The sequence below is a fragment of the Chinchilla lanigera genome, unplaced genomic scaffold (genome assembly GCF_000276665.1).
Source record: "Chinchilla lanigera isolate Chin_1 unplaced genomic scaffold, ChiLan1.0 scaffold00024, whole genome shotgun sequence".
NCBI classification, from domain to species: domain Eukaryota; kingdom Metazoa; phylum Chordata; class Mammalia; order Rodentia; family Chinchillidae; genus Chinchilla; species Chinchilla lanigera.
Window position 1 is genome coordinate 131,320 of NW_004955425.1, and position 16,822 is coordinate 148,141.

The 16,822-nt window shown below is 40.3% G+C and overlaps 1 protein-coding gene across 1 annotated transcript in view; it reads left to right on the plus strand.

Annotated features, from left to right (window-relative positions):
- Positions 1-16,822, plus strand: part of Myof (myoferlin) — a 151,175-nt gene that overhangs the window by 107,283 nt on the left and 27,070 nt on the right. The window contains 10 exon segments of the mRNA XM_005385818.2: positions 820-993; positions 2,002-2,110; positions 3,881-3,958; positions 6,062-6,243; positions 6,337-6,495; positions 6,615-6,713; positions 7,688-7,849; positions 9,560-9,725; positions 13,226-13,302; positions 16,670-16,681. Of these exon segments, the coding sequence (XP_005385875.1) occupies positions 820-993; positions 2,002-2,110; positions 3,881-3,958; positions 6,062-6,243; positions 6,337-6,495; positions 6,615-6,713; positions 7,688-7,849; positions 9,560-9,725; positions 13,226-13,302; positions 16,670-16,681 (1,218 nt within the window).

Sequence of the window (16,822 nt, forward strand, 5' to 3'; positions counted from 1 at the left end):
TGGTAAAGGATATTCAGAGCAGTTAATAATGGCATGTTTTACGTACTTTGCGTAGGGCTAGCTACAGCGTGTGCATTATCCACACCCTGTACTTTCTGAGTTCTGTGCCCATTCGACAGATAAAGCTCACAGTTGAAATAGATGTACTCTAGGGTAAGTGACAGGACTGATGTTTGAATGTGGTTAGCTAAACAGGAATTGTTTTGATTGCCTTAAATGCCTAACTCCAGGAGGTGATATGAGGTGTGTTTTGTTTTGTTTTTAATTCAGTGGAAATAAAAATGGAACCACAGTTGTCTGTGCAACTTCTTGCTAGCTCAGGAACATGCTTCCAGAAGGAGGGTACTAGAATGAACGAGCTGATGAAAGAATGAGTGTTGGCTATTGAACTATCCCAGCCTGATGGAGTGAGAAGTTTCTAGAGGTGTTTGACTATCTTCTTCTTCTTCTTCTTTTTTTCTGACTAAATTCTAATTATCAGTTTGGCAGCCATTAGCATAGGCAAGACATCTCCTTCCTCAGGGAGGGGTATGATCTTTCACTCCACATATAAAGTAGAAATAATGTTTTTCAGACTGTATGACAATGAGACTCCCTCCCTAAGGATCCATCTCCCATATGCTTACACTTCATTGCACTAGAATTGACTGATGAGTTCTGTATTTCCACATTTCACCAGCTCTCCAAAGGCAGAGAGCCTCCCATTTTTGCTCAGCACAGGATGATTTGTATTGCTACGTTATTTGTTGATGGACCCAGTGGCCTGCTTTATCAGCATAAAGAATATTATTATTGCTAAAAGTCTTACCTCTGTTTTAGGCCATGGAAGAATTTGAAGACCGTGAGGGATGGGAATATGCTTCCTTAATTGGCTGGAAATTTCACTGGCAACAGCGTAGTTCTGACACTTTTCGTCGCAGACGCTGGAGAAGAAAAATGGCTCCTTCAGAAACACATGGTGCAGCTGCCATCTTTAAACTTGAAGGTGCCCTTGTAAGTAATTAGAAGCCAAAGTGTAAATAATATTGTCATAGAGAAAATATAAATGTTGGGTGCAAAACTGCCCACTCCACGGAGATTCTTGTAACCCCAGTACTGTAAGATTGTAAACAGGTTGAACAGAAGTACCCATCCTAGATGTTTAATAATTCCTGTATAATAAACAAAGCTTTAACATATGAATAGAACCAAGAAATACTCCTATGGGCAAACCCATTTCTCCCAGCATTTTTCTAAGTACATCTATTCCAGCACCCGTGTTTCAGGTATCGACACTCCCGGCACAGGTTCTTTGGTCATCCCTTGGAAACTGAAATTCTTCAACAAACCAGGAGAGCTAAGTGTACAGATGTGAGCTGGGAAAAACAGAAGGATGGCTCAAAAATTAGAGAAGTAGACAGAAGCACAGTAAAGAAGGTGAAGGCATGGAAATGCAGGCTGATGAAAGGAAGGAAAGAATAAGAACATGGCAATGAATGATCTAAGCCAATATGGCAACTGGTATGGTGGCGCATACCTCTGAAGGCTGAGGCAGGAAGATCACTGCAAGTTCCAGGCCAGCCAGGGCTACATAATGAGTTCAAAATCAGCCTGAACAGTAATGGTGAAGTTCTGTCTCAAAACACTAAAACCAAACCAAACAAAGCAATATAGCAGCCAGTTTTTGTATTTCTGCATTTTGACGTGTATTCCTCCACTGTTGTTTCTCTTTCTCCTCCCATCCTTTTCACCCTCTTACTTACATCTTGTACATTTTCCTCTTCTTTCAGCAGCAGAGTTTGATAAACCTGGACTTGAGCCAGAGGGATTGGCTTCTACCTCCTCTCTGCTGCTCTCTAGTGATGTGCCTTTGAGGAAGTCACTTACTATCCTTACTATCTTACTCATCTTGAAACACTGGTGGTTGGGTTACAAAATTTCTCTTAAAAGCCACCATTGCATTTGCCCGTGCTTCTTACCTCTCGGCTTGTTTACTCGGGGACTGTGTTTGGCCCACTGCAGGGAGCAGACACCTCTGAGGACGGAGACGAGAAGAGCATGGGGCTGCCGAAGCACAGCGCCACCACCGTGTTTGGGGCAAACACTCCCATCGTCTCCTGTAGCTTCAACAGTGAGTTTGGAACGGGTCTTTGTGAATTTAACTTCCATGGTTTTTATCTCAAGGAAACCCTTCGAATCCCCAAATATGATAAAGATCTCCTCGTATGAACATGACTTTCAATTTTATAACTTGATGGAGAAGATTTGTAAATACAGTTTATAAAACTGTGCCATATTTGGGGTAAAAGATGATCAAGTCATTGATTTTAATGGAATCTGTTTAATATGTACTCATTCTATCTGGTAAGCATCCAAAACTGTTATTTTAATTAGAGTTTAAATAAAGGTTAGATTCAATGCTAGCTTTCAGGAATTTCAGAACAAGGTAGACCTAATTAATAATAATAATAGCAAATACTTAACATAGGTCTTAGCATGTGTCAGGTACTGTACATGTAGTCATTCATTTAATCCTCATAACAACCCTTTAAAGTAGGTGCTGTCATTGATCCCATTTTACAGATGAGAGAATGAAGGTACAAAAGCATTGAATAACTTTCCTCGATGTCTTAAAAACAAGATTTGAACACAAGTAGCCAGGGCTCCCAGAATCTGTATGTTCAGTCACAATGCTCTGCTAGCTCTCAAATTTTTGTGAAAGAGGAGTGTGTTTATGCATTAATATAATAATAAAGAGAAGTACTGTAAAGATTTTGAAATGTCAAAGAAATTTTAGCCGATAGCTATTCCCAGATTTGGTAGTATAGATGGCCCTATTTCTATAAATGCTCGTGACCGAGTCTTATTTTAAAGGTCTGTCCAACAAATAGTAATAATATTCACCTGATTGTCACACTTTGCACTGGGCTTACTATAGTATTAAAAAAAAATCCCCAGTATTTTTCTTCTTATTCATGGAGGATATATTCCAGACCTTTAGTGGATGATTGAAATTGATTGATAATACCAAATCTCTCTCACACACACACACACACACACATATATATATATATTTTGTTTATACATACCTATGTTAAAGTTTAATTTATAAACTAGGTTCAGCAAGAAATTGATAACAGTAATAAACTATAGAACAATTATAACAATGTATTAAATATCATGAAGTTGCCAGTACCACTACACTTGCCCTTGGAACCATTATTAAGTAGACTAAAATGTAATTTAAAACAAGAACTGAAATACTGATACCATGACAGTCAATCTGATAACCAAGCAGCTATGAAGTGACTAATGAGTGGGTAGCACATGTAGCATGGATACACTGGACAAAGGGCTGAGTTACATCACAGAGAGATGGAGCAAGATGGTCCAAGATTTCTTCTTACTACTTCGAATGGCATGCAACTTAAGATGGCATGCAGCTTAGCACTTGTAAATTATTTGTTTCTGGAATTTTCCGTTTCATATTTTCAGATAGCAATTGAACAATAAGCAACTGAAAGTGTGGAAAGTAAGACCACGGATAAGGGAGGACTACTTTTAAGTCATATTTTACAAGAAATAAACTACTTTGAGAGGATACAGCATCACTCTTAGTGTTGTCTCAGTTCACGAACTTAATTTGTTCTATGATTTTGGAAAAGATGACCACAGTTGTGTTTGTCACCCAATGCAGAGTTCATAAACAAAAATAAAATTTTGCCTAATGTTTCTTTTTGCAAACCAAAATGTTTACAAATAAAAACATTTGTGAACTTCAGTACTACTGTATATGGATTCTCTGTTGTATCTGGGGCATATGTTATCCCCAAATATTCCAGAAAAATACCAGAATACAATATTATATTTCTTGTGTATAACCTCATTTTGTTCTTTTCAGGAGTCTACATCTATCATTTGCGCTGTTACATCTATCAAGCCAGAAATCTCACAGCTCTAGACAAGGATAGCTTTTCAGGTAAAGGGGAAAAAAATCCCCACGCTGCATAACAGGGTATACATAACAGGCTGGCTTGACTCTCTTTTCCATTAAGGGGATGCTTTCTTGTCATTTCTAATGACAAAAACCTTTTTTATATTGACACTAGTTTATATATTTGAAGTAAACTCAGTTGTTCGTTAAAGAATTAATAAATGCTTCAAGCACTGTTGCTAGGTTCTAGAAATACATAGAGACACATGACCCTTTAATAATCATCAGTTAAATAATAGAAAGTACCAAGAAAAGCAATTTCTGCTCTCTATTTGTATGCATGATTTTGTTTTTATTCCTGGGTCCTTGGCATGGTTGGTATATTATTATCTTTTACCTTTTTTACAGCTCTCTCAAGGTAACAAAAAGAGCACAAGTTCACAGATCGGCCTAAGCACTGGGCTCTGAGCAACTTGGAGTACACTTCCCCCTCCTCTGCTGCCTGTTCCCTCATTTTCAACCCCATAAAACCGTGTGGCTTTATTATCTGATAGTTTTGTTGTTTTTGGAGTCTTCTGAGAAGGGCAGGGGCAGGGAAGGGGGAAGGTTGAGGAAGGTCTGTCTCCCCAGGATTTGTGCTTCTCCCTGTAGAAACGGATAATTCAGGGGCCGTTCTGGGGTGTCTAGAGATATTCCACTTTTGGCCTTGAAGACCAGCAGATCTTCCCTGGACCTTCTATGGAAACAGTTCTTAAAGCATTTCCCTGACACTTCAGGGTACTTGCCTCAATTCTGAAGTGTGTCCCAAGCACTAATATTAACCATCATTTGTGAATGGTTTCCTTTTCTTACAAATTATACCAGATTCAGAGTTACCTCTATACCACACATAGCCCCAAAAAGTTTTCATAAACATTTTCAAATATCCTCCACCAGAGGGCACTCCACCACAGAAAGTCAAAATTCTTTTAAATTTTGACTACAGTTTAATAATACGCTAAGCATATTTCTTGAAGCTAGAGATATAAGACATCACCAGGCATAAACAAAGAACAACAGTAACTGTATTTCTTTCATATTATAGCCGCCTGAAATGTTAAAAGCTAAGCACAACTTTTGCATGTGTAAGAGCTTCAGGATAGACATTAGTTTGTATGTATGTATGCATTTATTTATTTGTATTGGGAATCAAACTCAGGACCTTGCACTTGCCAAGCAAGTCACTGTGCCACTGAGCTATATCTCTGGCCCTTCATTTATTTATTTATTGAGATGGGGGTTGTGCAGGATGGTCTCAAACTCCTGAACTGAAGTGATCTTCCTGCCTCAGCCTCCCAAATAGCTGAGACTGCAGGCACACACCACTATTTCTTAAACATTGGCTTATTCCTCAGATAGAGCCACCCCCTAACGACTGAAAAATGTGGCATAATTATTTATCATGTAGAAAAATGTGGATTACTTCTTAGCAAATAAGTTTTCTTTCCACACTGTTCTGTAGTACAGAGAAGTTTTGGGGAAGTTTTCTGCTATCATAAATTATAAACACTAAGAGTATCTGAGCTTTTCTTGTTTACTACTATACTTTTCAGACCTGGCACTCAATAAATACTTGCTGAATAAATAGATGACCAGTGACAGTAGAAACAGTGATAAGTAGCATTTATCAATTACACTATGCAAGATAGGTTCATCCTAAGCAGTTTATATTCTGTGTATTCACTGCATTCTCTTGACACTGGGAAGCAGACAATACTTTTATCACTCGGAGGAGGGAACCAAGGCTGAGGAATATTAAATACTTTCCCATGTGATCGTGTAATGGAGGTATGTGTTGAAACCAGATGCGTCTGACTGCAGAGCCCACGCTCTTAATCATGAGTATGACAGACTGTGTGTCCAATTAGCCTTGGTGGGGACATACTCTAGAGAAAGAATCTCTCTACACACCAAGGCCTCCCTTCAGGTGCTCCCAAATCACCATGTCACCTGCCCCTTCCACACCCTTGTCTGCAGGAGCCCTATCTCCAGGTAGATGCTGAGAGTCCGTGATACTTGTATCCAGAGGAAAAGCATTCAGCTGAAATGAAGGATCCTGGGGAACTGGTCTTTCACCATCGCTCCACACTGTTCTCTTTTTATCCACAGATCCATATGCTCATGTCTCTTTCCTCCATCGAAGCAAAACCACTGAGATCATCCACTCAACCCTGAATCCCACGTGGGACCAAACGATTATATTTGATGAAGTTGAAATCTATGGGGAACCCCAAACTGTTCTGCAGAGCCCACCCAAAGTTGTTATAGAAATTTTTGATAATGACCAAGTGGTAGGTAGTTTGGAATTTCTAAGATGACTTGGGGGATGATGAAGTTTCAAAGTAATGTTTGTTTGGGAATTTGAGGATTGTTTGTTTCTCTAGGGTAAAGATGAATTTTTAGGACGCAGCATTTGTTCCCCTCTGGTGAAACTAAACTCAGAAACGGACATTACACCCAAACTTCTCTGGCACCCAGTCATGAATGGAGATAAGGCCTGTGGGGATGTCCTTGTGACTGCAGAGCTAATTCTGAGGGATAAGGTAGATTACTGCATTTTCATTCTTTTAGTTATTCTTTCAACTAGTTGAAAATTTGTTAATAATGTTCAGCATCCTTCACTTGAAAATGGGGGCATTGACATTCTATGTTTGTTTTATAGGATGGATCCAACCTTCCCATTCTTCCCTCTCAAAGGGCACCAAACCTATACATGGTGCCTCAGGGAATCAGGCCGGTGGTTCAGCTCACTGCTATTGAGGTACCCTGATCTCTGTGTTTTATTTGATTAAATCAAATGAATGTGTCCACAGAACAGGAATCTCTAGTATAGGGAATGACGTCCTGCTGCATATTTTCTTGCTATCTCTAACTTCCTGTGGAATCTGTCCTAAAACTTAAAATATTCATGAAATAGAAGGCTTGTTGAAGCAATGAACAGAGGTTAATTCCCACATCTCTAGAGGAATCTAAAATATTCATTCACTGGGAGCCACCAGATTTCTGAGTTTTTCCAGTCAACTGGAGAACTGGGAGAGAGAAGATGGCCTTGAAGAAAGTGTGTGTGTGTGTGTGTGTGTGTGTGTGTGTGTGTTTGTGGGTGTGGGTGTGTGTGTGTGCACATGCACAAGCACAAAGGAGCCTGAGAGGGAGGCAGAGGTGTGAGGGAAAGGGTGGGATGGGCAATGGTGATGCACTAGATGAGGTGAGCTGAGGAAGTAAACCTGGTGGCACAATGGATAGAATCTGGACCACTTTCAACGCATCACCTTGCAGCTGCTGCTCTGAGATTTCTGTTCTTCAGCTGTCTTGCTGAGAGTTCTTAAAGACTGAGGCGGGTAGCTATCACTTTTGAATAATCGCAAGTCAGACACTGTGGTAAGAAGTTAACACTTGATCTTCAGAATAACCCTGTGATGGATAACATCAGTAGTTCTGAGACAAGGAAAGGTTAACTAATCTGTCAGCATTCACCTAGTTCATATGTAACACAGCCAATATTTGATTTCTACAATCTTAAAAGTTCTCCTTTTTCAGTGGCTTAGACAGTCAGAAGGGGGCAACACCACTTTCTCTGCATGACCTACAGGATTCTAGGGTAAACCTTCACCAGTATTTTAAACAGGCCTGCACCAGTTGGTCTTAAAGAATTTGCCAGTGACTAAGATAGGATTTTTCCTTTTGAATAGTATTTTTACTATGCTGTGTTTCCTTCCCTTTCTTTAATTTTCCAAGATTTTAGCTTGGGGCTTAAGGAATATGAAAAACTACCAGATGGCTTCCATCACATCCCCCAGTCTCGTTGTGGAGTGTGGAGGGGAAAGAGTAGAATCGGTGGTGATCAAAAACCTTAAGAAGACACCTAACTTTCCAAGTTCTGTTCTCTTCATGAAAGTGGTACAGTATCCAGACTCTGTAATAGTCTGTGTGTGTTGAGTAGCTGAACTCCATTTGAACTATGAATATATCACCCACACAAAGGGAAAATTTACTTATTTTGAAAATCTGACAAATACAAAAACTTTGGCTGTTACAAAAACTTTGGCTTTATCAATGCCCTCCCCCAGATTCTCACTCTGTAGTGGTGGCTTCTTAAAGCTTCAGATACCTCCAGTGATACAGAAGTTTCTCTGAGAAATACTTATGTCTCTAGTAAACTTTCCATCACTTCAGCTACTATTGAAGGCTCTTAGCTGAGGGAAGAATCGTAATCCCTAGTCATGCCCCTACTGAAGCATGTGGGCCAGAGCCCACAGATGGGGACTACTCCCTGGGGAAGGGTCGGAGGTGGAGGAAGCCACATAAGGGTGGTGAGCATGGCCCTAGCAGCCTATGACTGCCCCTGCGGCAGTGGCACCCTTGTTCCACTGAAGTCACCTCCCGTTATTGGAGGTGTGAGGCATCCAATAGGGTTCACCATCCTCCACCACAGGCCCCGTCATACTTGGAAAAAGAAGTCAGCCAGTCTTCCTATTGTTGAAGTAGCTAAATCCTAAACTTTTATAAATGAAAAAAACTTCATTTTACTTTCCTGTATGAAAGAGATAAAATAAGGCATTCCTTTAAGTTAAAGGAATAGCTTAGAAACTTCCCTCTCCTTTCCCCAGCCATCATTTTCCTCCAGCAAGACTCTTGGACTCTAGGACCATGTGGTTTAACCTCACATTTTACAGATGAGGAAACTGACACCCAGAGGGGAGAGGATTGCTGACATCCCACTCGGTGCTGGGCTTCCCCTTCTGTGCTGCAGTGGCCTTGCCCCAGTTCCAGCCACAGTTATCTCAGTGCCGGGTGCATTCATACTTAGCGTTTCATCTTTAACTCTGTGGGGTGCACATTTTCACCCTTCTTATACTCACTTTAGAGGAAATAAAGAGGTAAACTACTGTACACAGGGGAACATAGCTAGCAAGCGAGTGGCCTCAGGTACCTTCAAATGCTAAGACCACGTTCTTCCCTGGTAGTGCTGCAAATGGAGAGCTTTGTCGGTGCTTACAGCCAAAGTCCCAGAATCCCAGAACCCCTAACTGGTTGCCCCTAGGCCACTTTACTCATCCTTGTCCACCTCCCAACCCTCCTCTATGTTTCCACTTCTGGAATGGAACCTAGCTTTGGTCTGCAGAGCCGAGGAAGACCACCTACTGAACCCCAGCTTCTATTTTTGAGCAAAGCCAGAGATACAAATTTCACTAAACCACAAACAGGCTCCCATTCCAGCCTGTGATTCTCTGAACAGCAGTGCAGTCAAGGTCCCCAAATTACAGGAGCAGTGAAGGAAAAATGAGTATCCTATTTTGGTGCTGAAATTCTAGGGCTAAAAGACTCCTAGCCACAGTTCTTTTTCTTGGAGGTTTCATTTTGTTTTGACTATTTCTAAATTCTGCTCAGGGCATGGCTAGTAGATTATCAATGTTCTGGGCTTGTTAGCCATATGCAGGTCTCCTCTGAGATCTAATGATCATAGCACTCAGCCAAATGCCTAATGTGTAGATTACTGGACTACTTATTGTGAGCCCCCAAGCAAAAAGACTGAGTTGATCCCTTGGAGAAAATTATCAGCAACACTGTCTTGTAAAGAGAAATGACACCCCTCTTTATAACTCCCAGTTCTTGCCTAAGGAGGAACTGTACATGCCTCCCCTGGTGATCAAGGTCATCGACCACAGGCAATTTGGGCGGAAGCCTGTTGTTGGCCAGTGCACCATTGACCACCTGGACCGCTTTCGCTGTGACCCTTATGCAGGCAAAGAGGACATTGTACCACAGCTAAAAGGTAAAATGCAAGTCTATAAATAACATTTTTGTGTTTTTCATGCATGATTTGATATATTTACAAACCATCTCAAGGTAAGTACTCATCATCTAGATTCTACAGAGGAGGACTACACTGACCAACTTAATTTACAGTGCGTTAAGTAACTTCCCCAAGGAAATACAGCTAGTAAGTGGAGGAGTTAAGGCTGGAAACCTTGCTGAGTTGGGGGTGGGGGGAACAATGTTAGAGCAATTTTCTTCTAATATGTCCTGCTCCTGGATGAACTTGTCATTTGAGGAAATGTCAAGTGCTTCATGAACTTTCCTATTTGCCTTTTAAGAAGCAGCAGGAACCACCCCCTCCATGAGCACTGAAAGAAGATGAGATTTTTATTTCAAATTGCTTTCTGTCTGTGATCCTTCCTCATTAATGCATGACAACAATGTTGTGATGTAATTTAAGAGATAGTTCATTGTTAGCCATACAGGAAAAGCTTAGATACAATTAATTACGTAAATGATAGAGCAGGAGCATGTACTTACTTTAAATTTCCATAATAAGTAATAGTGAATGATATAGTATTTTTCTATTACCTACTTAGATAGTGTCTAATTTCTAGCTTGCCATGTGCCTGGCACTGTGTTAGGAAATGAGGGCTCAGTTACTTCAGAGCACAAGGTCCCAAGACTCTTGGCTTCCTAGGATTAGACCTGATGAAGCACTGTGAGGCTTTATGCAGCCACCTTCAAGACTGAAACAGATATCTCCTATTTGAGCAGCTGTGCCATGACCTAGTTCTATTGAAGTTTCCATAAAGTTTGGTCTTGATTTTACAGAGCCTCTGAAACTCAGCTGCTTTGTGGCTCTAAATGCCCTACAGGATGCTTCCTTCATGCAGAGAAGGGGAAAAAATCTAGTCAGATTTGAGCAAAACTCTACATGTGTTTATTTAAAAATATCACATACAAAATTTTGTGCTATCAGGTGTGGTGGCACACCTCTGTAATTCCAGCACTTGGGAGGCTGAGGCAGGAGGATCGCTGTGAGTTCTAGGCCAACCTGGGCTATATAAGTGAGTTCAAGGCCTGTCTGCACTACTTAGTGAGACCCTGCCTCAAAAAAAATGGGGTGGGGGCTGAACTGATGGTGCCCAAAGTAGTAATTTTTATGACAGCAAGAATTAGTATAACCGCAGGAATTATTTTATTCAATATGGAGAAGTGAGGGAAAACAGAGGGAATGGCTGTATATTTTGGGCTGGGCCTGCAGTGACCCATCCAGCTCTTGCTCTCACAGTGTACAGAGAAGAAGACCCTAGTTTTACATACAGTTCCCCAGATATTTCTGTTTTACTTGAAATGGAGAGAAATCATCTCCCTACTGCTTTCATAAGAGAAAGTTTTCTGGTCCAAACATGAGAAATCATTACGAAGCTATAAATTCTGTCCTCAAAATTGCTTGTGTGGACTTGTTTGCCTCTGTTGGTCAGGGATAGGCTAGGTCCAAGACAGAGGCCTCCTGGTTAGTGACACTGTGTTATTAAGATGGAGAATATGCAAGACTTCAGGGAGCCCCTGAAGTACTTTCTTAAAAGCAGTAATGGTGTAAAATTGAAGAGAAAATCTTGTTGACCTAATGCTGGAAACACAGAATGCCACCCCTATGGCAGCTTTGTTTACAGAAAGACAGTAAAGGAAACAGAACAGAAATGGAGAACAAAAGTATACCGAGGAACTTGTATGCAATTGTGGTCTTGCATTCCTGTGCATCTGACTCTCTTGTTCCGTTCTGTCGCAGTTGGCTGGCGAGCTTATCTTGGAAATGCAGCAACTGCTGCTAGGTCTGCTTATAGGATATAAAACTACCTAGTATAGCAATTGGTATATCATAGATGCTCAATAAGTATCAATCTCTTCTGTGTCCTTATTATCCCCTAAATACCCCTCTGAATTAATTGAGCATCGGCTGTTCTCTAGTCTCTGGTTTGATGATTACAACACAAACTTTGGGGCCAAACCAAGGTACATTAGTTAATTCTTTTCATTTACTACTAACTGTTTAAACTGAAGCAAATGCTTTGCTTTCTCTTAGCGTCAGTTTATTGTTAAACCTTTAAAATGGAGATAATAGCGCCTTTTTAAAGGATGATTGAGGTGTTAAATAAGATCATGTAAGTAAAGTGCTTAGCCCGATGCCTGGCACATGGTAGGTAACTAAAGTGTCTCCTCTTCCCTCATGATGTCTTATATGCACTCAAAAAAGTGTCAATTGCCCGAGTGAGTTCAACAAAAAGTTATTTGGCTTGGTAGAATGTATTCCAGCCTCCTGGTGCATGTCTGACTGCCTGATGCTTCTTCATTAAGAGAAGGGAAAGAGGGACTGGGGATTTAGCTCAGCGGCAAAAGCGCCTGCCTGGCAAGCGCAAGGTCGTGAGTTCGGTTCCCGGTACCGGAGAAAAACCAAAAAAAAAAAAAAAAAAAAAAAAAAGAGAAGGGAAAGAAGGAGAAATTTTGTATGCATGCATATACAGGATAGATAACATGGTTGTTCTTCTGTCTTCTATTTCTATGCTGAAAGAAACTGTCAATGAGTCTTTGGTTGACCAGTATTGCATGTTTATATCTGTTTTCACGAGAAGCCACTTTGAAGATATCAATATGTAATACAACCACCATTGTTAATTCCCTACCACTTTGTTTGTAACTCTGTATTGTCTGTATTGTGCTTGTGATATGTTGTAAAATGTTGTATGTCTGTTAATGTTTCCCTCCTTTTATCTTTAAAATAAAAAAAAAAAAAAAAGAAGGAATTGTACCTATCATCCTACCCCAACCCCAGGTTGAGCCTTTGGCAATTCCTTCAGCTGATCCAAACCTGATGAGTTCAGGAGGGGCTGTTTCTGGGCCTCTGCTCTAACCCCAAAATCATGAGTCAGAAGTGTCTGGGGAATTGTACATAAAACAGGGCTTGTGCCTTCTCCTTCGTACACTGTGAGAGCAAGAGCTAAATAGGTCACTGAGCTCTAGCCCCAAAATGCACAACGATCCACGCTGCTTTCTGCCACTTCTCTTTTCCTCCCCTCCCCCCCCGTCTCCCATTCACTTCCTACCTCCTTTCTTCTTTAGTTCTTTATATTCTTTTTCCTAAGAACAAATCCTAAGAAAAGGAGCCACCTTTATTTGTATGTTTCTCAGCTTCACCCTCACTGCTGCATCCTATAAAGACATGTATCGACATAATTGACACAATTCACTTTTAGTACCTCCTGTATGCATAGGCATTGCACTAATGCCCAAAACAAAACAAAAAGGGGCCAAGTCGCCCCCTAGGAATTGTCTAAAACCATATTGTATTCTGAGCAAAGCAATGAGTGTTTAGGGTGTTTTCTACATTCAAGAGTGTCATCTGGGCATAAACTTTACCATCCACTCTGTAGCTATTCAACTTGAATTTGGAGTAGAATGTTCCCCATTTTATTTTCCTAAGTATCTCAGATTATGAAATTCTTTGCCTTGCAGCCTCCCTTATGTCTGCATCCCCCTGCCGGGATGTTGTTATTGAAATAGAAGACACCAAGCCATTACTGGCTTCTAAGGTAAGCTTCAGAACTAATCACTGGATGCCATCAGTTTTATCTTCCAGATGTCTAAGAATTTGGTAAATTCAGTCAAACAGCCTTTTGATGCTATTAAAATAATAGATATCAAATTAGTTTATTGAAGACTGAGACAAGAAGCTAAATCTTGCCTTCATTCTTAGTTGTGATGATGTTGTGTATTCTGGAGTCCCTCAGCCCTCACCCGTCATTTATGACACTGAAAGTCTTATCCATACCCAACACCTATTCCCAGCCACCAAGAGGCAGAGAGATGTTGTATTTTCACACACATCAGTGTACTTCCGCCCACGTAAGTGATTCCAATATGTGCACACAAGTCTGACAGCCACTGGTGTGGATAGTCCCAGTGGTATTATTTGTCAGGAAGAGAAGTTTCAGGAGTAAATTGACAGCACTGAAACTTCAGAACAGGGATGCAGAGCCATGCCAGGTTTTTTCCTACAGGAAGCAGAAATGTCATGCTTTTTAATGATCCTATTTGTCAGTATATGGGACATACCAGGATTTTATATTTGCTGTGGTTTTGAAGAAAAGTGGATGGAAATACTCACTCAGGACCCTATTTTAAAGCCATTCAAGTCACTTTTACAAGAAGGAAAGGGGCATGGGGCGGGGGGGGCGGGGAGGGCTCAACTCAGAGAAAGGAAAACACCGAATATCTCCCTGTTTCTTTTGGCATTTATGATAAACTTTCACAGCATGTTTTAATGTGCAGACTGACCAAAAAATATGCACACGATTGCACCTTAATATGTTAGGTCCAAGAACAGTGCCTTAAAAAAATCCATTTCTTTCCCACTGCCTTAAACTCACTAACATTTGGACCATGTTAAATGTGGGCTTTACAGCCAGCACTGTGCAGCACTGTATTTGATTCTACTATCTGGAAATTCTACATGATCACAAATGACAGTATCAAATTCTCCATCTCATGTGGTAAAATAGCTAATTTCCATTTTGTAAAAACTCAGTCTCAGTAAGACAGTAGCCTTGGGAGAAGATAAGTGTGGTATACTTAAGATTCTTTATGTAGATTTTCACTACTCAAAAAAAAGGCAGTGTAAGATCCTGCTCAATAATCTCCCTCCAGCTTTGCTATCTGCCACTGTCTTATTACATGCCTTCTTATTACATGCCTTCTGTGTACTCAGTAGCTTTAAGTTCTTAATAGCCCTGGTAAATAAAAAGAAAAATAAGCCAATAATCTGTGCCAGTATTTTCATTCATTTGTGAACAGCAGTTAACAGATGCTGAGGCTACTGTGAAACACCTTATAAAAAAAGTCAGTTTGTATCATAGACTTTAACCTTGAAGCCTAGCAGGATTGGGGATCATGGTAATGTCAGTTATTCCCACTTTACTATTAAATGACTTTAATCAACTTGTTCTCACATCTAATCAAAGTACACCATGTTATTAAGAAGCCTGATTGGAGCCACTGCTAAAAAACCTGAGTCTCCCTGTTCGTCACAGTGAGCATAGCACAACTTTGCAAAGTCAAATGAGGAATGTTAAGCTTTGGAAAAGCCAATGACAAGCTTGCTGAGCTCCTGTACTACATATACTGTATATGCAATGTGCATATATTACCACTAATTCATTGCGGGCCCTGTCAACTGAGGGAATGGGTCAAAATTAACTATACTGCTTCTGGGAGCTGGAGAGTATGTCTCTAGGTGACAATATCATGCTTCAGAAACTTATGGCAACACCCTGTGATATCCATGGGCTCTTAATGAATGGGCTCAACACTGCCATGAGAAAAGAGAGAAATAAGTATCTGGGACAAACTGATCAAGTGTTAGCCAGATAATACAGGCATTTTTATGTGGCCTTCTCAACAACTACCTTCCAATTCCAGTGCTTAAGCAGTATGTCAACAGCACTCAGCAAAATGGCTTCTCCAAGAACAGTGCATGTATGTATGATAAGAAAATGCATGAAGCTGCCTGGGACCGAGGGAGTGTGGTCTAAAGTCTTAAATGAATTCTTTTTTCAGATCCTTTCTACTAATAGATTTTGGAGGGAAAGGTGATTTTTAAATAAATGGATTGTTTTGAACCTCAGGGAAGAATCTTCTGTTCCATTTAACAAACTGAGAGTTCATTATTAGACATAAAAAAGCAAGTCACATCAATTGCTTCCACTTCTTTTCTTTGGAAAATAATGAACAAGTGGGCACAAATAAACTCTCCCATACTAACCCTAAATTTTAAAATCAGCAACTTGTCTTAACAGTGCTTTTAAAAGTATAAAGTGTTCTTTTCTTGGAAGCAGTTTTGTATAGCTGAGAATAGATGTGAACAAACAGACTAAGTTTGGTATCTAAATTCAGAAACAAGCAAGAATGTGAAAGTACTTTTGGTTTTTACAAAATTCCTCTCTCCAAAATCTCAATTCAGCTGTGATGATTTAGCCTTTAATCCTTCTTTGGAATGAACATAATAGAAAGAACTGATACATCTATCTGTCTGTTTGCCTCTGTTAGCAATTCTATTATACTGAACGAAAGCCAGTCCAAGATACCGAGGAGCACCTGCAGAAGCAAGGTGGCTCTCTCATGCAGCAGCTGTGTGAGGTGTCCTTAGTGAGAAGATGTTTTCTCCTCACCCTAGAAGTGAATTTGAACCTAGGGTTTCAAAAAGGAGGTCTGAGAACTTCTTCAAATTGCTCTAAGGATGAGGTTGGCTAATGTCCCAGCAGGTACCAAATGAAAATTCAAGCCCTAACATCCTAGCTGTCCCTTCTTTCACCTCCTGGAAATGCCCTGAGATGGAACAAATTTACTAGGGAAAAATTCAGATCCAGTGATTTGGCTGAGAAACTTGACATCCTCATAATAGAAGAATTTTGGTGAATGAGCATTTTTTGGTGCTATAATATAGGCATGGGGAAGACTAGGTACCTACATGATAACACTGGGTGACAGGAGAGTTTTTGAAGAGCTGAGAATTAGGTAAACTAGTCACAGTTTAGGTGAAAGGTTTCAGGAAGGAAGATGAGCAGCTCCATGTACACTCCCCCTGAGTCACCACTGAGTTAGTAACCATGAGGTTATCTGACCTGCTGATGGCACGTCACGTGGGTGACTGCCTCTAAGCCTTTCATTTGAGTACTGTGGTAAACTCTTTTACATATTTTCAGAGAATAAATAAGGTGTGTTCAATGATGAAATCATCTTGACTAAAATAAATTAATCCATAAAATATTGATAATATAAAATATATATGAAAACATAATTTCTCCTTTCTTTTTTTTTAAATGCTCATGGGGTCTTAACCTTATATCTATGTGACCTGTCATGTGGCTTGCCCTCTTCCTGATCACACATGTGCATGTGCAGCTGACAGAAAAGGTAAGTATTATGCATACTGCACTTAACAGTCATGTGTTTCTTACCTGTAAGTGATATATAAATAAATGTTTTTCTAAATCTAGGGGAGGAGTGCTGATACACCAAAGGGAAGGAACTCTTTGTAACTGTGTGTAACTCACA